Source organism: Dissoconium aciculare (assembly GCF_010015565.1).
Source record: "Dissoconium aciculare CBS 342.82 unplaced genomic scaffold K489scaffold_31, whole genome shotgun sequence".
NCBI classification, from domain to species: domain Eukaryota; kingdom Fungi; phylum Ascomycota; class Dothideomycetes; order Mycosphaerellales; family Dissoconiaceae; genus Dissoconium; species Dissoconium aciculare.
The window spans coordinates 1-22,769 of NW_022984981.1; the positions used below are offsets into that span (position 1 = coordinate 1).

Sequence of the window (22,769 nt, forward strand, 5' to 3'; positions counted from 1 at the left end):
TGGCGTGTTGTTGTTGTCGGCGCCGGTCTCCCGGCGATTGACGCAATGCAACGCATGTCGTCCGACGATCTCTACCCGGCTGGCTTGGAACGAACGACGGATCAACACTATGGTACCGTCACACGCCCGCGACAACGCCTGCTCCGATTCGGGGGCGAATGGGGCGGCATCGTCTTCTAAACATGCCTGCACTTTGTCGACATTAGGCTCGGCCTTGACGCATTCGGTGATCCATCGTCGATGATCGTTCGATAAATGACGCTCCCATCCGGTGTGTTCTAACCATGGATTAGGCTCATACCGCGTCCGTTCGGTGCGGGCGTCTTCCTGCGCCTGCTGAAAATCGGCAAACAACTTCGCCATCCATGCCTTGCCTTGGGCGGCATGATCGATGTCTACGGCTGGGCCGGCATGGGGCACGACCTGGACGGGAAATACCTTTTGCCATTTGCCTGTACGGAACAAACGTTGGCATGGTTGGTTCGTTTCCCATAGTGGACGGTGGACGGCATCGAAATCCGGTCGGCCTTTTGCTCGGGTACTCTGATAATTATGCTGGTCCTTGCAATGCTTCTGAATGCCCGTGCGTTCGCGGTATGTGACATTGCATTCGCGGCCGTCGACGTTGAACACGCATCGATGTCCATTGGGATATACGGGAATGCCGGCGATGGGCGGACTACTCGCATCGGGATACTTAACCTCGTCGGGCGTCTGTGCGACATGGGGCAGACGCTGAACAAACGCTGCGATGTCGACTCGTTGCCGAACAGTGGTGCTCTTGTGTTTCTCTTACAAATAGCCTTGAATATGGGCCGGGCTAACGGCATATTGACACTGCTTACAGATTATGACCTGGCAAGCCTGGTTATGTAAGAAGTATTTCTGAAATAGCTCCATGATGTTGTACCAAATGGCTGTACTATATGCACCTCGCATGCGCGCTGACAGCTATCGGCGTCGTGACATTCGCGACGCGAGCGTGTCTGTATACCCTAGCCAACCCCAAATTCCCGCGCAAACTTCATTTTTTTTTGGGTTACTTCCAACCCCGACAACGACATACCAAACAACGTCGCAAAATTACGAGAACTATGTCCGTTTGATCGCCAAAATCTGCGCTTTTTTTGGGTACCCATCTGGAAATTATTAAACATTGGCATCCCTATGTGATCGACCCCATGTGATCGACCCCCTTAGGGTCCGTACCCGAACCAAATGTAGCTAGTAAATATATGTGATCGACTCCATCACAGCTGGAATTTGTGGATAGCAGATAGGGATCAGTGCTGTGGACAATGTTAGACATCCCACTCTCCATGCTCCAGGCGCCTGACTGCTGACTAGTTCGGCACAGGTGTTTGCTCCTAGGCCAGAGTCTCACCCAGGCGCAATTTCAAATGAACCTACAGCGCCGCCAGGAGATCGAGAGATACCTGGAGGGCAGCACGGAACCGGGTTCAGAGGTCGAAAATGCTCGCCAGCTATTGCTTCAGCTGTCAAACACTAATTGGGCATTGCTTGCAGCACGAAACACCATGTGGGCATTGCTGGCTTGGACAGTTGGTTGGACTTGCTACAGAGGGCTAAGGTACGGCTTGATCTGGTGGTGCTTGAGGTCTCTCCAAGCATCGGAGCAGCGAGCTGCCGATTCGGAGTCCTGCGAGACAATCGAAGAGACGCTCGAGGGTCCCAAGTGGCGCATCCTTTGGCTTATCAACGTCACGACCTCTTACTTTTAGCGACACAAGAAAAGCAAGAAAGTTGCGGTAGAGCACAAGCTACTAAGAGTAATAGTTGTATTAAGACTAGTTGCTACCTTAATACTATACGTATACGGGTCGTATAATATATTAAGCCGGCTATAGGTTACTTAATTAGGAAGTTAGGTAATCTATAAAACTAGAAAATTTGGGGTTTTATTTTTTAATGTTCTTAGTAGGTTTTACTATGTAGGAGAATCTACTAGAGGTATCTTCGGCGAACTCTTCGCGGCGAAGTATCCTGAGCGGCTGCTCAGGATACGTAGTAATCGGAAGCCCACTTTCATATGGTCCAGCCAGCTAAGCATTCTTCTCGGACAGCTATAAAGGTGTAGTAAACGCGATCAGGGGAATGAGCTTGCCCGCGTGGTCGAATAATGCCGTCGAGCAGATCACGACAGGTTTGGACAAACCTCCTGCGTTCAAGGAGTAGTGACTGAGCGCTGCTGCTGTGGCTACTGCTCAGGGTATTGCCGATTACGCGGAAGTGATCATCAGGAAGGATTTCGACGTTCGTCCTGTACTGCGGGATATCAAAACACTATTCTTGTCACTCGTGCCAAGCGATAGCAGCCTTGTTGATCTTGACAATCACAGGATCCTTCTAAAGACTGTTCCTGGAGCGCGACTGGGAATTGTAAAGAGCGTTGCACACCAGATTTGCCTTGACGAGTGGGAGGCCTGTCAGGAGAAATATCCGGCGTTCTTGCGCGAACTCGCATGGTTCGGTAATGTTGATTCAGCGAAGGCTGATCGAAACCTAGCCAGGATCCTTGGTGAAGAACACGTTAATGAAGCAGGTATGATGTATACCTGCATCTGTCCATGTTAGTACGCGAATGTAAAGCCATCAAAGATTGCGCTCACCACGCCCCGTCTCCCTCACTGTCATGTATCAGCTGATCTTGTAGCTTCGAATACCTTTTGTCAAAAGACATGGAATTTAAATGCAGGTAAGATTCACAGATTTGTAGAAAATCTATCTAATCAATCTATGAGACGAACGGAACCAGGTTATAATAACGGCAAATATTAGGAGGACGCGATGCTATATGTATACAGTTGACAATCCGAATAAAGCCGCTTAGCACTTGTACTCGCTACCATCAACGTTGCAGTTCTGGTAGATTTGAGTGTAGACACAACCCTCCGGGGCGGTAGTGTTGTAGTTAGCATTGACCCACTTGAGAACATCCACCTCCTGGTCATTGACAGTGTCCTTGCAGACTAAGAAAGAGGTCAGCATAAGATTCAGATGCAGAATGCTGGACTCGGTACGCACGATAGAAGAAGTTGAATGGACCGGTTCGGGCGTGGTCGACAAGACCGTCCTTGATGGACCAGCCGAACTCTTGAGTGTTCTTCTTGGCGAGGACGGTCGTACTATCCCCATACGAAGTACCCTGTGATTTCTATGAGTATACACTAATTTTGTGTGAAGATTGATACAAAGACTTACCACTGGCTTCACGACCAACCCGAAGGACTCGCCATCAATGTCGAGATTGACCGAGGTGTATCTTCCTCCATCCTGCACGTTGGCAAAGGCTGGGGTACCTGGGTAGGCGGAAAGTCGTTCAGCGACAAGTACCCGCTCATTGTCGGTGCCGTTGTTGACCGCGAAGAGCGAGAGAGGGATGCCGTTGTATCTGACGGCGAGCGCGAATTCCTGTTTAGGATCCGGACCGGAACCGACAGTGACTTGGGGAGCCGGCATGGCAGAGGCGATAGCGGCCAAAGCGATGAGAATTGAAGTGTACATCTTAACTGAGTGGTTATTTTGACTGAAGAATAATGAGTGGTGAGATGAAGTCGTAATTGGTTGTTGGAAGCGAATGATGCCGGAGAATGATCGTCTCATGCAAGTTTGACCTGCACCTTATATATTCCCTTTTATAGTCTCTATCCCTGGTCTCTCTGTCAAGTATCCTTTGTGACATTCGAATTGCATAAGCTTCACACGATGACGACTTGGCGCAATGCAATGCTTGATACGAGGCGTTGCCACTATATTGAGCTTTCAGCCGCAGCGTTGTCACCGTTGTCACCGTGGCTTCCGCTAGTTATGGATGACAATGACGCCGATCCGTACAATGTTTCCCGAAAGAGGCAGGGCTACAGCAACAATGACAAGTTCTGCATCAAGCCCGATCTCCAGGTAGCATGACAACGTGCTCTGTGGTCCTGAGTGGCGATCATGGCGATCATTTGCCTAAAACAGTATATTTTGACGGGTGCCCTAAAACCTAATCACGCCAAGCTGGGAATGCATGATTTTCTAAATTTGACCGTTCGACTAATAGTTCTCTCCGAACTGTTCGGCAATTCACGGACTAGATGTTGCCATTATTATTGGGCCTCTCCGAACATCTTGGGCCCTCGATATTTTGTCAACGGTGAGAAAGGTTTCAAGCGACTCAGGGGGCAGGCTTTGTCCGGTCAGGAATTATTCCGATTACAGCGCTACCTTGGTGAACACCGACGCTCAAGACACATGAGGGCATCGAAGGGATTTCGGCAGCCAACCTGTCATCACGTGACAAAGGCATCTTCACTAATGCATACCGACTAGCACTCGAAATGAATTTGTGAAGCGTGTCGTTTGCGACTTGTCATGTTCGGTTGTATGCGAAGAAAATAAAAAATCCCTCATCCTTAAGCCAGGAGGATGACCCTGAAGCGTCCCGATGTCAGGGCAATAGGTGATACGTCAGCGTTGGTGGGGCTGATGAAGGCGAAGCCAAACTCTCCACCGGTAGGTAGGAGCTTCTTCAATTGTAGCAGCACAGGTGACAACCGCGAAGCTATCTTCTGTACTCCACGCAATGTCAATCATAGCCGGTATAGCCATGATGAAACCCGACGAGTATGGACGATCGAGAAACTGAACCACAGCTACAGAAGCCATTTGGGCTGCGTCGCCCACGACCACCCGCGGCGCCCCAACACCCCTCTCGAGCGACGCCAAGGGAGAGCGCATCACGTACGCGTCCAACAAATCGATCTTTGTGCGTTCTATAGATGATCCAGCAGTCGCGAAACAATACACCCAGCATACCGCTACTACCACCGTCGCCCGATTCGCGCCATCCGGCTTCTACATTGCCTCGGGTGATGTCTCCGGCATAGTACGAGTATGGGACGCGGCAGGAGCAGAGCAGACGAAAGGCGAGTATTCGATCATCGCTGGGCGCATCAATGATATCGCATGGGATGGGGATAGTCAGAGGATCATTGCGGTCGGCGATGGAAAAGAGCGCTTCGGGCACTGCATCACGGCCGATTCAGGAAACAGCGTGGGCGAAATCAGTGGACACAACAAGCAGATCAATTGCGTGAGCATACGTCAACAGCGTCCTTTGCGAGCTGCCACAGGCGGTGACGACACAACTCTGTGCTTCTTCCATGGCGCGCCATTCAAATTCAACACCAGCGCACGCGCTCAACATGACAAATTCATCTACGGCACTCAATTCAGCCCTGATGGCAATCACTTGGTCACCGTAGGCGCCGACCGAAAGATCTGGCTGTACGATGGTAAGACAGGCGAAGCGGTCAAGCAGATAGGAGAAGGAGAGCACACCGGAAGCATCTTTGGAGTATCTTGGTCCAAGGACAGCAAGAGATTAGTGACCTGCAGTGGTGACCGGACAGTCAAGATCTGGGATGCTGAAATCGGAAAATCCGTGCAGTCATGGCGATTTGGTCCGGAGGGAACGACCTGTGTCTCTGATCAGCAGGTCGGTGTGACGTGGCCAGCGCGGAGTGATGGTCTCATTATTTCCGTCGACCTCGAGGGCAATCTCAAATACTTGCAGGAAGGAGCTGCAAGTCCTGTCAAGGTGGTCTCTGGCAACCAGAAGGCCGTCACCGCGACGACTTACTCAGCCGAGACCAACACGTTCTGGACGGGAAGTTACGAGGGACGGTTGCGCGCCTGGGATGTCTCGACAGGATCAGCAGATATCATCCAGGGCGAGGCGCACTCAAATTACGTCTCTGGCATCGTCCAATGGCCGTCGGACAAAGTCGCTACTGTGGGCTGGGACGATACCATCCGCCACACCTCTTCCTCGCAGAAGACTTTCTCGGGAAGTGCAGCAAAAACCGACGGCCAACCCAAGGGCGCCGCATTGGTGGACCTGAACAGTACACCGCACACAGCCGTTGCAATAGCCAGCGGTGTAGCGATCTACACCTCCGCCGGCGAAGTCACCGCTCAGCGAAAGCTGTCCTCGTCACCGACTGCAATTGCCGCTCATGGGACCCTCATCGCTACAGGAGCAGACGATAAGAGCGTCAGCATTTTCCCCGCTGGGTCTGATGGCGCAGCTACTGTACTCAAAGATGCCAACGCGGCGATTTCCGCGCTCGCATTCTCACCCACGGGGACGCATCTTGCCGCAGGCTGCACGAACGGCAAAATCTTCGTCTATGCGCGCGGCGGCAACGGCATCTCGAGTGGTGAGGAGGAGTGGAAACTCGAGACGAATCGGTGGTCGGCACATACAGCCCGTGTGACGAGCATTGCCTGGTCGCCGGATGGGAAGAATGCTGTGAGTGGCGGTTTGGATACGAATTTGTGTGTTTGGAGTCTTGCGGATCCGGGAAAACGGATCCGTGTGGCGAACGCTCACAAAGACGGCATTGGAGGCGTGGCGTGGGTGGATAAGGAGAAGGTTGTCTCCGCGGGTGCGGACGCAGCGGTCAAGACTTGGAAGGTGCAGGGTTTGGTCTAAAGGTGGAGGTGAGATTCAATGTGAATTCTTTTACTGCAGATCGAAATCATTCTTTCGTCTTCGAGTTGCGTTGGATTCTTCCCACGGGAAGTGATTACGAAAACCTGGGAGTTTATATGCGATACGGGCGTGCTCAAGAGGACGACATAGCATGATTGGAACTCTACAATAATACCTCGTACGACGAAAGGTGTGGAATTAGGAAGATGTATACCGCCCGTTCACAGGAGACACATAACGTCATCAGCGAAACCCTCGACCGTCGATTCAATCCAGTATCCGGCGCGCTCGGCCTCTGCTGCCCCTAGGCTCAGATTCCCTACTCTTCATCTCCTTCACCCTCGTCAGTGATCATTTCGTCTTTGACCTGAGGAGAGTCTCCACGAGACTCGTCGTCTTCTACCGTGGCCTGCTTGGCTTTGCCAGCTTTGGATGTCTTCTTCGCGGGGGCAGACGCGGCTTTGACCTTCTTGCGCGCAGCAATTGGACTTTCGGTGACTTCGTCATCTTCGAGATCTTCGTCCTTGACCTTGTCATCGGCGCCACGTTTCTAGAAGGGGAATAAGTCAGCGAGCCATCATAAGTTCAATTAAGTGGATTGGGCGACGAAAGCAAGCATCGTATCTTCAAGATAGGGCTGGACTCACCTTGCCAACACCCTTAGCCTTGCAAGCGCTCGCTGCTTTGCTTTTGCCTTTGGCGGCGAGAGTTGGGACAGGAATAGATTCAAAATTGGCTTCTCCGTCTCCAGCTTGAGCCTTGCGAATCTTGGACTTTTCCTTGTCGATCATGACTTGGACAGCCTTCAGAGTGCGACCTGGAGGAAGCTCGATCGTCTCCCATGGGATAGGCCTTGAGATGAGCTGAAAGAGGATCCCGAGCTGTGATATGTCAGCGACCTGGTTGTGATGAGGGTGCGTAGACGAGCAAGATCAGCGCGATATAACAGCGAGAAGCTATAGATCGGCTTCAAGGCACGAAGAAGATCGGGAAAGGTGAGTGAATCGTGACAGAATACTGATTGATGTGAAGGAACTTACTTTCTCTGCATCGGTCCAGCCTCGAGGAGTACTGGCGGCTTTCTTGGGTGACTCCATTGTGTGCTAGGTGACGATGCTCCTCCAGTGGAAATTTTGTTGGGGGTGATATCTTTGGTTGGAATGATATTTTGTCTCACGATGGCGAGATCGGGCAAAAGAAGAGAGAAGAGGAGAGAGACAAAGCGAGGTTACGGATAGAAATTGGAGAGGGGAGAACGATACAGTGAAGAGTGATCACACGACTATCTCAGTCCTCTTCATTCCAAGTGTCGACTGCTGCAGGCATCCATGGCTTGCTTGTAGCTCTGGAAATTGAATTGGCTTGTGAAAGGCCCGGGTGGGTTTTGACGATTACTCCCAATCGTCCGCATGCGCTTTTTCCAGGGGGTATGCTTTGGGCAAACTCCAACCAAACAGAAGGATTCCACATGATCACTACATAGGTGTGGAAGGTTGCAAGTTGAGAATGCGACCACACAAGTTCGTCGCCTCCCTCTCAGGTGTGAATCAACCTTTCACAAGACACTTCTTTGAACACGACACAACTTCAATCGACCAACTAGTCATACCTTTGAATTCCTGCTTCGTTGCTCCTCGCATCATGTGATATTTCTCATAAGTTTTGGTAACAAGAGACAATGAAAATCGACACTTTGACACATGACATGCTGCTTGGATCACTACCACCACTGACCGACACATCTTCTGAGCATGATAATGGTTCTCAACACAAATTTCTGTTTTGTTTGATCTTGGAATCAAAGCTTGTCAGCTTTGCATCTTCGCCTCGATCCATTCTCAGCCATCTGCCTTTCAAGCACCATGAGTACCATGCCTCGCCCAACAAAGCGACCGGTTGTGGTGGACCTTATCTCAGACGAGGAAACCGAACAGCCTCCGATCAAACGCCGTGTAAAAGCAACCAGTCATGCTGGTATGCTTACAGTCAGAACCGGAAAGCTTTCAGAAACTCCCAAAATCGAAGAGGAGCAGATGTTCGATGAGCTGATCAGCATCCCTGATGAAGATGAACGTAGCGATGATCAAAGTGACGGTCAAAGCAACGGTCAAAGCGAGGACCACAGCGAGGACCAAAGCGATGGTCATCGCGATGGTCACAGCGATGGTTACATTGATGGCCCGAATAAGCAAGTTACAAACACCGACGAGATGGCAGAGCAATATGACGATCAAGATAGCACCGCCGATAGCGACAATGAGAGCAGCAGCGGGGACAGCAATGAAGAAAGCAATGATCATTTGGGCGGCGCTCGAATCAACGGCGTCGATGATTTCATAGAGAATGAAAACATAGGCGCTCCTCACCACAGCTGGGCTAGGAGTCCCATCTCCGACAGCAATGAAAGTACCACATTTGACAGTAATGAGAGACTCGGCGATAGAAGTCCCCGTTCCTCCAGTGACAATTCCCATGAGGCCGAGGACATCGCCGGAATCGGCGGGATCTCTGCCGAAGCACCCTTCCTGGCCGACGGCGACAACGATGGACGTGAAGGCACTTATGTCGATGCTCTCGGCGCCGAAAGTGATCTCGTTGACGATGTGAACACTACTTTCTATGGCGAAATCAGTGACGAAGGACATCCCAGCGACGATGACGACGAAGGCGACGACGACGACAGCAGTGATGGGAAGAATCCCACTGATCATGGTCAATACAGTAACGACGACGACATGAACATCGGAGATGACCACACTGATGACGATGATCACGAGAGCGAAAGTATTAACACCACGGCCAGCGTGCTCACCAGCAACCCTTCTCCGCGAGCTGAGAGTGTGGAATCAGAGGACACTTGGCATGGCTGCTCGCAGACTCCTACGCAAAGCCCTCGCCAGATCCTACGCTCAGCTTCTCCTCGCACTCTACCACCAAGCCCAGCTCAAAGTGCTCACGAGAGCCTGCCCGGAAGTCCTGCTTCGGACGCCAGCTCAGAGACTTTCTTCGATTGCAATGAGATCCCACCAGCAAGTCGGGGCTCTTCTTCAGCGACTTTTGGTCCAGTGCTATCCAACGATTTCCCATTCTCGGCCGTCAACCGATGCAATACCTTCAAGCAGTCACAAGGTCGAAGTCCGCGCGGGAATGTAGCTGCAGTCCAATGGAGCGAGAGCAGTGAGAATCACGAGACCCCTGACACAATACTTGGCGCACTCACCGATGAGTCGACTTTACCAGATATGAACAGAGATGCTGAACCAGAGGTCCATGACGATCGACGCAGCAAAGGGAGAAGTCTCAGGGCTTCTGGGTATTCGTCTCCGCCTCCATCTTCAGACACAGGTGCGGATACAAGGGTCGAAGTATACACTTCCAATGCTGCGTCAGAAACGGGATACGACACCACTCCTGCGATGGCGACACTTTCACCCTCTCCAAAACCACGCCGAGCTGTCGATGCGACGGATCCTACAAGAACTGCCATCGTCGTCGACGATGCGCCCAGAGAACTCGACGTCACAACGACTAAACCGCTTCAGAATATGTCACCAGCATTTCGCAAGCATCACCGCTTACATTCCCGCCTTGTGTCATTCATACCTCAAATCCCGTGGGTCTATCGAGCTGGCTTTGAATGGCCGGCGCGACGATACTGGATCGCAGTGATTCCGGCCGTCAAAGTAGTGACGCAAAAGCTTATGCCAACGCCGAGTGGAGACATGGTGCCAAGGAGAGCAATCACCTTCACAATCAAAGATGTAATCTGGATGAAAGGAAACAAGTATACGACTATGCGGACAATCATGCAAGCCTATTACTCGCGGACACTACTTGGAGATGGTCTGGAGATGTCACTAGCACAAAGTCAAAATCAGAAGGAAGAATTCTTTTTATTGGGAGGGACGGAGAAAGTGAGGGATCTTGATACAAGTTGTCAGGCGATGGATCTCATGGGAGACAAAGTCGTGGTGTTTGTGGCTGGCAATAACAAGCAGGCACGAGGTTTCAAGGAGGTGGAGCTCTTGGATGGCTTGATTCCGGCAGAGCTACAGGTGATTGACCTGACTTGATACAATTCTAGGATACTGTACTCGGTTTCGATATTTGACTTGCGATGCAGCAGATTACGTACGACAACAATAACATTCAGTACGGGAGATGTCGCACAACAGATCCTTGGCGCTTGGTGGACATCTGGTTGTTATCTGTGCAGGCCTCCAGCGTGATTGTTGTCATCGTCAGCCCTGAGATGCTCAGCAAAATGCTCCGCCGGTGACGTCTGACCTCGCCGCTGGCGCGAACAGGGATATGTGATGACTAAGGATGATCCGTGAGCAAAGTTGGAATTCCATTCAGGTACCAGCTGGAAGAAACGACCCGTATCATCAGGCTCACGTGCTTCATTGCGGTGATGCGGTCCTGCCTCTTCGTCATTCGATTTTCCATCATCGTACCTTGTCCGCTGGTCGCATCCTGATACAGCAGTCGATGAAAGGCTCGCAGATGTGTGATCACTTTCGCGTCTGAATGCTTCGCTTGAAACCTTTCGGCCAGCCGGCTAGAAATCCATTGTCGCACTTCATTGGCCTCACCAAGTCAACATTTGTACAATCACCGGCGGTTGGCACTCAATTGAGTCGAGCTATCACATCCTCATCACCTACACCAATCAACTCGGCATTCCTGTCGCCAATAACCTCTCGAGTCCTGCGCCATCCGATTGTACTCAAGTCGCAAATTCGAGTACCCGCCAGCGCTTATTTCAGCCCATTCCTGAGTCGCCGGCCCTTCTCCTGCACGCCTGCATATAAGAATATGGAACAGCCGGCTTCCAAGCGCAAACAACCATCATCCTCTCAGAACTCCGATCGGCCTCATAAACAAGCTCGCCGTCCTATTACGCCGGGCATGGATCACGATCTTGCGCCACGGTTGAACAACGGCGTTCACCCTTCACAAAAAGACACGCCTGATGGGTATTCATCCCCAGACACTGGTTTGGAGGACGGATCAGAAGGCTCAGTGAATGGCGAGAATGAAGCGGACCACTTGGCGAGTCTGGATCTGCCAGCAGCGGATTCGGCGGAGTGGCAGGCCATGATTGAAAAGGTGGTACGGAACGTCGTCAGCATTCACTTCTGTCAGACACATTCATTCGACACCGACGGTGCCATTTCTAGCGAGGCCACAGGCTTCGTCGTCGACGCAGAGCGAGGATACATCCTTACCAACCGTCATGTGGTCGGTGCTGGTCCGTTCTGGGGTTATTGTATCTTTGACAACCATGAAGAGTGCGATGTCCACGCAGTCTACCGCGATCCCGTCCACGATTTTGGTATTCTCCGTTTCGACCCGAAGGCGATCAAGTATATGCCTCTGGCGTCTTTGGAGCTGCGGCCAGACTTGGCCAAAGTCGGTGTCGAAATTCGGGTGGTGGGTAACGACGCAGGAGAAAAGCTGAGTATCTTGTCGGGAGTTATTTCGCGACTGGATCGCAATGCACCAGAATACGGAGAGGGATACAGCGATTTCAATACAAATTACATCCAAGCCGCGGCAGCCGCGTCAGGCGGATCGTCCGGTTCACCAGTGGTCAACATCGATGGTTACGCTGTGGCGTTGCAAGCGGGCGGGCGTGCTGACGGGGCGGCGACGGATTATTTTCTGCCGCTGGACCGACCTCTCAGAGCGTTGAAATGCATACAGGAAGGAAGGACGATCGATCGCGGCACAATACAAACCCAATGGATTCTCAAAGCTTTCGATGAATGTCGCCGTCTTGGTCTCACGTCAGAATGGGAGGGCGAGATCCGAAAACAATTTCCAAAAGAGACGGGCATGCTTGTAGCAGAGGTTGTTCTGCCAATGGGGCCAGCGCACAAGCATTTGGAAGAAGGCGATGTGCTGGTAAAGGTGAATGGCGAACTTCTCACACAATTTATTCCTCTAGACGACATCCTGGACAGCAATGCCGGCAAGAAGGTCAAGTTGATGGTTCTTCGAGGCGGTCAACCATTAGAAGTGGAGCTGGATGTGGGTAACCTGCACGACATCACACCGGATCGCTTTGTCTCTGTGGCCGGCGCGTCATTTCACAGCCTGTCCTACCAACAGGCACGTCTTTATGCCGTCGCATTGAAGGATGCAGGCGTCTACTGTTGTGAGGCCAGCGGATCTTTCCGCCTGGAAGGTGCTGAAAATGGCTGGCTAATTCAATCCATCGATCAAAAGCCTACGCCTGATCTTGATACTTTCATCGAGGTGATGAAAAACATTCCTGACCGCGCTCGAGTGGTTGTGACCTACAAGCACTTGCGCGATATGCACACCACGGCTACAACAATTCTTTTCATTGATCGTCATTGGCACAAGAATATGCGCATGGCAGTTCGAAACGATGAGACCGGACTGTGGGACTTCACAGACCTCAGCGAGCCCCTGCCTCCACAGCCACTATTGCCCAAGCGGGCAAACTTTGCACAGATGGCAGGCTCGAAACATCCTGCAGCTGTCGACATCATTCGATCCTTCGTTCGTGTCACAACGACGGTCCCAGTCAAGCTGGACGGATTCCCACGCGCACGCAAGGTCGGCTTCGGCCTGGTGATCGATGCCGAACAAGGACTAGTGATTGTTTCACGAGCGATCGTGCCCTATGATATGTGCGACATCACAATAACCATTGCCGATTCGATCATCATTCCGGGCAAGATTGTCTTTCTCCATCCCTTGCAGAATTATGCCATTGTTCAATATGACCCAGAATTGGTTAACGCGCCCGTCAAGGCTGCACAGCTCTCTGAGACTCCCATCAAACAGGGCGAAGAGACTATCTTCTTCGGCTTCAATCATAATCTTCGTGCCGTTTCTGCAAAGACAGCTGTTACCGACATTACCACTGTGACGATCCCTGCGAGCGCGCCTGCTCCACGCTATCGTGCCGTAAACCTCGATGCAATCACTGTTGACACTCCTCTCAGCAGCGAGTGCGGCTCAGGAGTACTCGTCAGCCCTAACGGCGTCGTTCAAGCTTTATGGCTTACATACCTCGGCGATCGCAGCAGCTCCGGTCGGGATACCGAGTACCATCTAGGCTGTGCTACACCGCCATTGCTGCCAGTCATTAACGCTGTTCGCGCCGGAGAGAAGCCGGATCTTCGAATTCTTGGTCTGGAAACACAAACGATGCAAATGGCCCAGTGCCGAATTATGGGAGTCAGTGAGGACTGGATTGAACGAGTCGAGGCCGAAAACCCTGCTCGTCATCAGCTTTTCATGGTCAGGAAGGTTGACGCATCGCCGACTGTAAATGCATCTGCTGCTGCGGGTACCGGTCTAGTTGACCAGGCTATTGCTATCAGCCGCGAGGGAGCAGATGCCAGGATCACGACCGTTGAGAGACCCAAAGCATCAACAGCGGGTACCTCGTCCGACGCTACAGCTGCATCCAAACAAAACCAGGATGCCATTCCTGAAGGAAAGCTAATCGAAGGAGATGTGCTCCTCACCCTCAACGATAAATTAATCACCAATCTTGCCGATTTCGACATCATGTACACCCAGCCTCATCTGACCGCCGTCCTCGTCCGCCAACAACAAGAACTCACCCTACGCATCCCAACTCGCCCCACAATCCACAATGAAACCTCCTCCCTGCTCGTCTTCTGCGGCGCCCTCCTCCACGCCCCGCACCACGCCGTCCGCCAACAGATCAGCAAAGCGCACTCTGAGATCTACGTGTCCGGCCGCGGCCGCGGTTCCCCCGCCTACGCCTATGGCCTCGCCCCGACGAACTTCATCCTCGCGGTAAACGGCGTCCCGACGCAAACTCTGCCAGAATTCCTCCGCGAGGTCGTCAAGATCCCGGACAACACTTACTTCCGTCTGAAGGTCATGACGTTTGACAATGTGCCCTGGGTCGCGACGCTCAAGAAGAATGAACATTACTTCCCCACGGTGGCGTTTGAGCGTGATGCTGAGTCTCCAGAGGGATGGAAGAGAAGGGTGGTGAAGTTTGGAGAGGATGAGAGTGCGGATGGTGCTACGGAGGATGGTGGTGAGGTTCTGAGTGCTGGGGTGGATCAGAGTGGTGACGTTGGTGGAGGCGCCGAGGCTGATAGATCCTTCGCTAAGGAGGGAAGATGGTGATCGGAGATGCGCCACAGCATGCATGTAAACAAAAGGCGCTTATGTGACATCGCTTATCATTCTCTTTGCAAGGTTCAAAACATGTGGAACTAAATGAGCTGCTAATATAATGATAGATGGAATAGATTTCTTGAGCTGTCGTATCACTTTACTTGTTTGTTTGACGACCCATAGCTTGTTGATTGTGCAGCAAGAATGTAAAGACGCTCTTTATGTACAACACATTGCGATACACCACATATGTTTGTATTCCTCCCTTCTTTAGACTCGTCCTTTCCACGTCCAGGTGTAAGATGCTCCTCAGTCTTGTTTCCTCATGGCAACTCCGAGCGCATTCGAGGCTGTCTCCAGCAATTTCAACGAAACTCCGACCATTCCTCTATTAACCAATCATTATCACGCCCACGCGAAGCATGCTACAATCTCCCGACTTCATTTACCCAAATGGCTGGTCAAAGGCTCAAGCATATTTTATCTCGCCTGTGAAACATACCTCGCAGCGATTGTCGTAGTCAAGACGGTCGAAATCGTGGAATCTACAGTCAGCTATGTGTGGCAATGTATTCAGCTCGAACGCGAGGGCCTGAGGGTACGAAAGCGAAAAGCAGATGCGAGGGCCGCGAGGAATCGAGAAATCGCACAGCAGCGTGAGGATGACGAAGAGCGCTGAGCTCAAGCAAGACGGAAGGATACGTAACGCTGGGAGGCAAAGGCGAGACGACGTGTCGGATCAGAGCGCCAGGCAACACAATAGAAAGAAGAAGATCGGGAAAAGTACCAGCAATGGAAGAAGTGGAATGAGCTCGTCTACCAGACGACGCGCCGTCGTCGCTCGCACCGAGACGGTTGGCCGGTTGATGGTGCCGAGCACTCGCTATCAGACCTAGACATCTCTTTGAAATGTGTCGATTACATGAGAAGACTGTTTGGGTCGGTGTCGGAGTACAGGACGACTCTCAAGAAAGGGTGGAATCGTTGGCATCCTGAACATCATGCTGTGTGTGTCTTGAGCCATGAGGATCCTGGAACGCGGAATGAGTAGCTGGTGTCGGTGATTGCTAAGTTCATCGGCTGCACTTTCGATCTTGAAGCTCAAACGTTGTCACTCGGTACGATATAGAGAGCGAATGGTTTTGGGTGGACAAGCCGGGATAAACTAATACTTTGGAGTTCGCGTTGAGAAGAATTTGTTTTGTATCTTGGAAGCGTCAATCGTGATTGCTTGAAGCTTCACCAAGCCGAGGATGCAATTTGTTCTGGAGATAATCAATCCATAGGCATTTATGTCAACGTACACAAGTTCACGATGTAGGATAAACGATTCATCATGCATCTTGGGTGCATTCCTGTGCAGAGGTAATGATTAAAATACCTAGGTAGCAAAGCTTGATGGGGTGAGGTCCTTCAGAGGGTACAAGGGTTGTCCAGTGGGAGAAGCACAATTGCCCATCTGATCAGCAGCGTTGACATTTTCGTTCCGTGGCTTTGAAGCTACCTAGGTATTCTTGTTTTGAGTTGAGCGACACAAACACCATGTGCGAGATCGTTTTGTCCTTGAGCCTCTGCATAATGGTGTAAAGTGGTTGATATATTTCTTCCATTCTTTTATTTTCGAGGTACATGCACTATCTAGCCGAGTCGCTCTGACGTCGCGCACACATTTAACGAGAATAGCAGGACTGTCGCGTATCCGATATTTACTGGACTACTAGGTTGTCATGCGTGCCAGAAAAGCAAATACATGCTCATGATCATGCGTGAACCGATCCGAGGCGCAGCGTGCATGAGTCTGTCCTTCAAGGCTTGGCAACTTCGTACAGCCGTGAATTTTTGATTAAATTTCACGAAGCTGTTTCGGTCGCTTCGCGGAAATTCAGAAGGAAAAATGTTGGATTCGTCCCATAGCAGGCAAAATATACTGCAGTGTAAAGGAGTATCTGATTGTCGATCTTTGGCCGCAGCATTGACATATCGACAAAGGCTCTAGAATAAAGCGCAAGGATTTCCAAGCTCAAACGACCGCGACAAACATACCGACCGCTATCGCCGTGGCTACTGCCATTATTACCATAGGCTGGCTGCTCAGGCTCGCTGCCGATTTTGCCTGCAAGCATAGTACGTTGACCACGTTTGAGGTTCCATTAGAAGTCGGATATTCCCAATTCCATATTTGAATCACACCAGTGGAAAGCTCGCGCTCTAAAAGCGTCTTGTTGCCTGTATTGCCGAGGGGTTTCTGAGAGTAGTAGAAACTGTCGCCGCTGTTCAAGGGTACAGGGAGGGGATCCGACATGTCTATTGTGTCCGAGTCAGCTTCCGGATCATTATTCCAAGACGTGATTCTATCAAAACTTGGTGCGGAAGACACGAGATGATGGGGCTTGATTACTTACTCAGCCTTGTCACCGACGTATCGACGATTGTAGCATTGCAACCAGGCAGTGAGTCCGTCTGAATAAATCGATTGCTTGAATTGCTAAATGCCTCAGAAAGACTTCGCCAACATTGGAGTCCGATAGAGTCCGCGCAGTCTGTTGTCCTTTGTTCTCGTTTTATCGGTGTGAACCCTGCAGCGTAGTTCATAGGTAAAAATCCAAGTTGAAGAGTCACATTAGTATCCCGCAAGATCGTCTGCAGGCTTTTGCCCCGTATCGCATCAGACTCCGTAGCATTCAGATATGCTGTCCAATTGAGACGATGCTGCGTGTTGACGACATGGTAACCTTGGGAATAGTCTGCGCCAGGGCGGCCAAGATCGCCTTCAGGAACCGGAATGGCAATATCTGCAACATTTGTAGTCCAATTCCATGATAGAGGAAATGCGATACTGTTATTGAGAAGGAGCTGAAACCCTGGAGCCAGAAACGTTCCGAGTTTATTGTCGGAGTTGCGCGCGGCAGCGTCATAGACTTGCCTGGCATCTGAGGTGTTGATATTTCCTGGCAAAAAGGGTCCTGAAACAGCCAGACCTTGCGCCGCGACGAGCGGCAGAGCGCTGAGTGCCAACGACAGAAGCGATAACATGGCTGCAGTGCCCTGGCGGTCTGTTCCTAGGTTTGAGAAATACAAAATAGTTGACTACAGGAAAGCCTCCTCACGAGACACAGCGGGACGGTCAGTATGTCAACCATCGCGCCCAGAGACGATCTGACATCACCCGCATTCTGAGCTCGAGATCTTTCTGTGTCGGTTCTGTTTGGCAATTGAAATTATCGAAATGTACTGCAGTAAGCACTAATGAAACGCGATATGCCGCCGTGCTTGGACATCACGACACGAATGACGTTGTCGCACAGGCTGGGGTGATGCGGGAGCGAATCATTGTCGGTGCCATCCATGATGTGCATTTAGTGCTTACATTTCCCCCCTTACATGCTGCGTGAAGTTGTTGGTTTCTCGTCATCGTGGACTTCAGATCTGGAAGATGATCAACAAGCGCACTCTAGCGCCTTGGCGGGCACATGTGTCAGGCAGACGGAATCTCGATGTGGTAAGGGATCGCAGCTTTACGCGCTGAGTATACAGTCATGACAGTCTCTGTATCGAGCAGGACCTCGGGACAGTACAGCTCTGTCTACAGACGATCAAGTGACGGTACATGTCCGGACGCATCTCGATCATTGGCGTTTCTAAATGTAGATCATATAATCGTCGGCTCGGTACATGGCAAATGGGGGGCGAGGCTTCATGTGCGTGCATGCAATACAAAAGAGACTGTCCGTTGATGAGACGATACAAGACAGATTCCCACCCAGAACACTTGGAACGCAAAAGCAAAAGTCATCACAACAGCTGAAGTTGCTGTGACCACTCAAGAAGTACCGACATCCACCCTTTCGTTAGTGATTGTATCGCACTCCTTCCAATGATCCAAGTATGGGGCTGTCAAGAGCGCGAGGCACCGCATACGGCGCCTTCCTCTTGCGAAGGCGATGCCAAACTCGCCTTCGGAGTAATTGGCAGAATCACTGTATTCGACACGGCCGAGTAAATTTGCGAGACGGTAGATGTTTGATCCCTGGCGAAACGAACCAGGTGATGCGATGCAACTGGCTAGGCATTTGACGTTTGCATAAAAGCCGTCCTAAGCGATAGCGCTTCCCCGATGACTTCCAAGACAAGACGGCGCCTACTAGGAGGCGATGAGGGATACACAATTTATCGTGCGCCGCCGTGAAGGGTCTGGGGAGTTTCCCCAGTGCACGCAATGCGATCACGTTGTTCCAAGGCACATTACCATCACCACGGTGACTTGGACTGGGAAGGCTGAGATCGCATGCTTGATAACGTTCGTATGCCGTTGACACATGAGTGTTTGTTGTTGCGTGACTCATCGCGCCAGCTCTTGAGGGTGGTGTGGTGGAAATCATTGATCTGGTGCTGGCAGTACTTTTGAAATACTTCCCAGCTATGGATCCGTATTAAGCGATGTTTTCTCAGAGGAAAATTCCGCCCCAAAGGTGCAAAGGTGCAAAGTATGTGGAGTCCATTTTTATCTCGACGGCGGTTCGACCTCGTGCAAACTGATTTCGATGTTGATGCGCGGCAAGCAAAGATCAAATCACACGTGAGCAATCTCGATGTTCATCGCATCAATCCGCCAAGATCGCGCTCCATACCTGAGACCCTCTCCTCGAGTGCCTTCTTCTTCGCTTCAAGCTCACGAATCTCCGCTTCCTCGCGGTCGAGATCTTCTTTCGTCACAACGATAGCATTAACCGTCGTTTCCTGACCATCATAATCATCATCATCACACATTTTCTCATCATCATCGTCGTCTTCATCATTCTCGAATCTCGAAGAAGGACCGTTGATTCTTTCTAGTTCGCGAGTCTGTTCGTCAACCCGACCCTCGTAGTGCGCGACATTCGAAAGCAATTGCTGGTGTCTTCTCCGCAAATGCGCGATCTTCTCCGTTGCGCCGGGGATGGGATATACCGCCGCCAGACGTTCCGCTCCTTCGAGGAGAACTTCCACATCGACCTCTCCCTTCTGTCGAGCCGCACCTGTGGTCACCTCGTCCCGACGCGTCCGGCGGTAGAGGTCGCCTCCCAACACCGCAGCGACCGCTTTGTTCTTAGGTTGCCGGCCGCCGGCGCCATACATTGTTTGTCGACGAGCAGCGGTTGAAACTGGCGCAGAGTTGCCGGCACCAGGGGCATATTCTGTTCCAGACGTCTTCCCTGGAATTGCAGGGGCGGCCAGATGGAAGAGAGCGCGCTCGTGGAGTTCCGTATCTCGGATGAGGGATGTAATTTCGTGCCTTCCCAACAAGGCATTTGTGAAAATCTTGGGGCCCGGAAAGGGAAGTTCCGCAATGGACGTTGCGCAGAGAGAGATTTGTTCGAGATGTGATGATAGAAGAGTGGACATTTTGATTGAGTTGATGGCAACGGCCGGGTCGTGAATGCAGGTCTTGATATTACAGGATGATCGCAGTCTTGTATTGTCAGGAAAGCAGCTTCACGTGCTATATTTTGGGTTTATCTTGGGCGATTGGTCGTCTAGCTTGCGTCTGATTTTGTTGTCTGCGCATTGAGAATCACCCCTTGTCGTGGATCCAGAACGTGACGATCGATGAGGGCGCGTTTCATTCCTGAGGCACAGGTAACAATGTCAGCTTAGAGGAACGCCTATGGGTGTGTTGTGCCTGGCGACGGAAAGATCCGCCCGGAAAGAGAGCCGATACCACGCCAAGGTCGAACTGGTGAAGCTTTGCCCGCTGCCCGTTGTTGCCGCCGCCTGCCATCATCATCGCCAACGGGATACCGTAAGTCGCAGGTGAGGCGATTACTGTACATACGCAAGCACACGATCACCATCACTACCGTCACGTCTCTTCCGAACCCACCGCCCTGTGAACACACTTCTCCGTGACAGAGCGGCCATGGCCGACAAAATGGATATAGACGCCGTCAACGGCGAGAAACAAACGGAGAGCGTTGGTCCAGCATCGACGCTGCCGCCGGAGCGAAGTACGTTGCCTGATGTCTACGATGAAGGTCTCGATATCGATATACGAGCCATATAATTGACAATGGTTTGAAACAGTCATCGTGAACAACTTCTCGCTTATCGTTCAAGCTGTCGACAATTTCGATTCGAGATTCACGCTTCGCGCCCTACGAAGCATCTTCACCCTGCGCAAATCGGATCGCTTCGCCGAAGCTATCATCCATGGCATCCGGACAGCATACCCCAAAGCCTCCAACCGAGGGCGACAGATCTTGGAGGATCAATTACCGGCGAAGATTGTGAAGCAGGCAGCCGCCTCTGCGGCGAAGGAGAAGGATGTGCTGGAAGAGCAGACATTGCCGGAGATCTGGTCATATTTGGGCGTATTGATTCAGGTCAGTGGACATGGCGTAGTGTGAGTATGAGACTACTGGATACTGATTAGGACCTTTTGCAGGTCTACCTCTACGATACCAAAGAGCACGTCAAGGGCGCCGAGTTTAGTGAGAACTTTGTCGAGAGGATTCGTAGCTGGAACCGTCGTACGCTGGATCAGATAGGTGTCAAAGCCTACTTCTACTACTCGCTATTCCACGAGACGCTCGATCCACGACCACCATCAAAGCAATCTCCCGTCATCGAGACGAGACCAAAATTGCTGGCCGCTTTGAGATCTGCAGTCCTTCGCAAAGATAATGACACTCAAGCCGCGGTGACCGTGCTACTATTGCGAAACTACATTAGCACTGCCGACATCACTCAGGCGGATTTGTTAGTGGCTCAAACACAATTCCCGGCATCAGCCTCGAACAACCAAGTCTGCCGCTATCTCTACTACTTGGGACGCATTCGCGCCATTCAACTCGCATACACCCAAGCGCACGAGCACCTGCAATCCGCCACTCGCAAGTCTCCCACCGTCGGTCCTGCTGTTGGATTCTATCAACAAGCGATGAAGCTGTTGATTGTGGTGGAGCTTCTCATGGGAGACATTCCGGAGCGCTCCGTGTTCCGACAGCCTTCCCTGGAGGTCGCGCTCTACCCTTACTTCAAATTGGTACAGGCCGTCCGCGTCGGCGACCTGCAAGCGTTCTTGAAATGCACCTCCGCTTACGAGGCGCAATTCCGCGCCGACGGCACCTACACCCTCATCCTGCGCCTCCGCCAGAACGTCATCAAGACGGGTGTGCGCATGCTCTCTCTGTCATACTCGCGCATCTCACTCCGCGATATCTGCACACGCTTGGGGGTCGAGAGTGAGGAAAGCGCCGAATACATCACGGCCAAGGCGATTCGTGACGGTGTGATTGAAGCCTCACTTGACCACCAGAACGGCCACATGATCACCGCTTCGCAAAAGGACGCCTACAGCACCACCGAGCCGAGCGAGGCCTTCCATGCTCGTATCAGCGCCCTCCTGGGCATGCGCGACGAGTGCGTCATGGCGATGCGATACCCAATGAACAAGCATCGTCAGGAGATCGCCGAGGCGGCGAAGGCGAGGGAACGCGAGCGCGAGTTGGCGAAGGAGATCACTGAGGGTGATATTGACGACACAGATGGAGATGACGGTGGATTCGAAGGGCTATGAACGGAGATGCTCTCGTCAGAAATCAACTCTGTACTTCGGCCGTAGAAGAGCGACCACTAGAAAATCACCGATGTCGTGACCATGGCAATCATAATCACTGCTTCTCCGAAATGAGTACCAAGTCTAGATGAGGCGGAATGGGAAAGCTTATCTCTCGGTCACCTTCCTGCTTCTGCATTCGTGACTCCTTCGATTTGAATTGTAAAATCTTGATGCTCGGATTGTCCTGCCTCAGGTCTAGACTGGGCTGATGAACGCTGTGGCTGTGCCTCCAGAAATCCGTCGGCGTCGTCATCAACAATAGTGCTATCATAGTATTTGATATTACATATTACTATGAGAATATTTGTGACGGTTGGGCAAACATTACCGTATGATACTGCCGCACATTCATTAATTACACATCTGGGCATGCACGGTTCATCTCATGTTCATCTCGCCTAACAATAATAACAAATCCTTAATGTTTCGGAATGATGACGAGTCCCTCTCCGCGCTGCCCCACACTAACGACACGACATTCCTCCGAAGCGCGCGCGCAGAGCCCCTCACTCCATATGCTGCTACTGT

The 22,769-nt window shown here is 51.6% G+C and overlaps 10 protein-coding genes across 10 annotated transcripts; 5 read left to right on the plus strand and 5 right to left on the minus strand.

Annotated features, from left to right (window-relative positions):
- Window positions 1-75: 75 nt before the first annotated feature.
- Window positions 76-830, minus strand: K489DRAFT_374872 (uncharacterized protein; the record flags this gene model as incomplete). Its single annotated transcript, XM_033603563.1, has 2 exons — window positions 76-746; window positions 797-830. Coding segments are annotated over 2 exons (705 nt in total), but the record flags the coding sequence as incomplete, so codon positions are not given.
- Window positions 831-1,314: 484 nt separating this feature from the next.
- Window positions 1,315-1,863, plus strand: K489DRAFT_168005 (uncharacterized protein). The gene has a single exon (XM_033599347.1). The coding sequence runs from the start codon at window positions 1,401-1,403 to the stop codon at window positions 1,740-1,742; it is 342 nt and encodes a 113-aa protein (XP_033454781.1). The 5' UTR covers window positions 1,315-1,400; the 3' UTR covers window positions 1,743-1,863.
- Window positions 1,864-2,712: 849 nt separating this feature from the next.
- Window positions 2,713-3,855, minus strand: K489DRAFT_435649 (uncharacterized protein). The gene is made up of 3 exons (XM_033608603.1): window positions 3,223-3,855; window positions 3,046-3,166; window positions 2,713-2,990 (listed from the first exon to the last, which is right to left on the minus strand). The coding sequence occupies exons 1-3, from the start codon at window positions 3,622-3,624 to the stop codon at window positions 2,848-2,850; spliced, it is 666 nt and encodes a 221-aa protein (XP_033454782.1). The 5' UTR covers window positions 3,625-3,855; the 3' UTR covers window positions 2,713-2,847.
- A 733-nt stretch (window positions 3,856-4,588) lies between these two features.
- On the plus strand, window positions 4,589-6,502 carry K489DRAFT_414319 (tricorn protease domain 2-containing protein; the record flags this gene model as incomplete). Its single annotated transcript, XM_033608154.1, has 2 exons — window positions 4,589-4,604; window positions 4,665-6,502. The coding sequence occupies 2 exons, from the start codon at window positions 4,589-4,591 to the stop codon at window positions 6,500-6,502; spliced, it is 1,854 nt and encodes a 617-aa protein (XP_033454783.1).
- Window positions 6,503-6,682: 180 nt separating this feature from the next.
- Window positions 6,683-7,752, minus strand: K489DRAFT_385558 (uncharacterized protein). Its single transcript, XM_033606133.1, has 3 exons — window positions 7,543-7,752; window positions 7,150-7,383; window positions 6,683-7,052 (listed from the first exon to the last, which is right to left on the minus strand). The coding sequence occupies exons 1-3, from the start codon at window positions 7,597-7,599 to the stop codon at window positions 6,822-6,824; spliced, it is 522 nt and encodes a 173-aa protein (XP_033454784.1). The 5' UTR covers window positions 7,600-7,752; the 3' UTR covers window positions 6,683-6,821.
- Window positions 7,753-8,277: 525 nt separating this feature from the next.
- K489DRAFT_385560 (uncharacterized protein) lies at window positions 8,278-10,721 on the plus strand. Its single transcript, XM_033606134.1, has one exon. It carries the CDS (start codon window positions 8,365-8,367, stop codon window positions 10,573-10,575), a length of 2,211 nt encoding a protein of 736 aa, XP_033454785.1. The 5' UTR covers window positions 8,278-8,364; the 3' UTR covers window positions 10,576-10,721.
- A 170-nt stretch (window positions 10,722-10,891) lies between these two features.
- Window positions 10,892-14,654, plus strand: K489DRAFT_385561 (Peptidase, trypsin-like protein; the record flags this gene model as incomplete). The annotated part of the gene is made up of 1 exon (XM_033606135.1): window positions 10,892-14,654. Exon 1 carries the CDS (start codon window positions 11,033-11,035, stop codon window positions 14,651-14,653), a length of 3,621 nt encoding a protein of 1,206 aa, XP_033454786.1. The 5' UTR covers window positions 10,892-11,032.
- Window positions 14,655-16,265: 1,611 nt separating this feature from the next.
- K489DRAFT_435655 (uncharacterized protein) lies at window positions 16,266-17,943 on the minus strand. The gene is made up of 2 exons (XM_033608604.1): window positions 17,047-17,943; window positions 16,266-16,948 (listed from the first exon to the last, which is right to left on the minus strand). Exons 1-2 carry the CDS (start codon window positions 17,675-17,677, stop codon window positions 16,665-16,667), a joined length of 915 nt encoding a protein of 304 aa, XP_033454787.1. The 5' UTR covers window positions 17,678-17,943; the 3' UTR covers window positions 16,266-16,664.
- Window positions 17,944-19,237: 1,294 nt separating this feature from the next.
- On the minus strand, window positions 19,238-20,026 carry K489DRAFT_328876 (DASH complex, subunit Spc34; the record flags this gene model as incomplete). The annotated part of the gene is made up of 1 exon (XM_033602092.1): window positions 19,238-20,026. One exon carries the CDS (start codon window positions 20,024-20,026, stop codon window positions 19,238-19,240), a length of 789 nt encoding a protein of 262 aa, XP_033454788.1.
- A 514-nt stretch (window positions 20,027-20,540) lies between these two features.
- K489DRAFT_414326 (uncharacterized protein) lies at window positions 20,541-22,199 on the plus strand (the record flags this gene model as incomplete). Its single annotated transcript, XM_033608155.1, has 3 exons — window positions 20,541-20,628; window positions 20,705-21,003; window positions 21,066-22,199. 3 exons carry the CDS (start codon window positions 20,541-20,543, stop codon window positions 22,197-22,199), a joined length of 1,521 nt encoding a protein of 506 aa, XP_033454789.1.
- Between the last annotated feature and the right edge of the window lie 570 nt (window positions 22,200-22,769).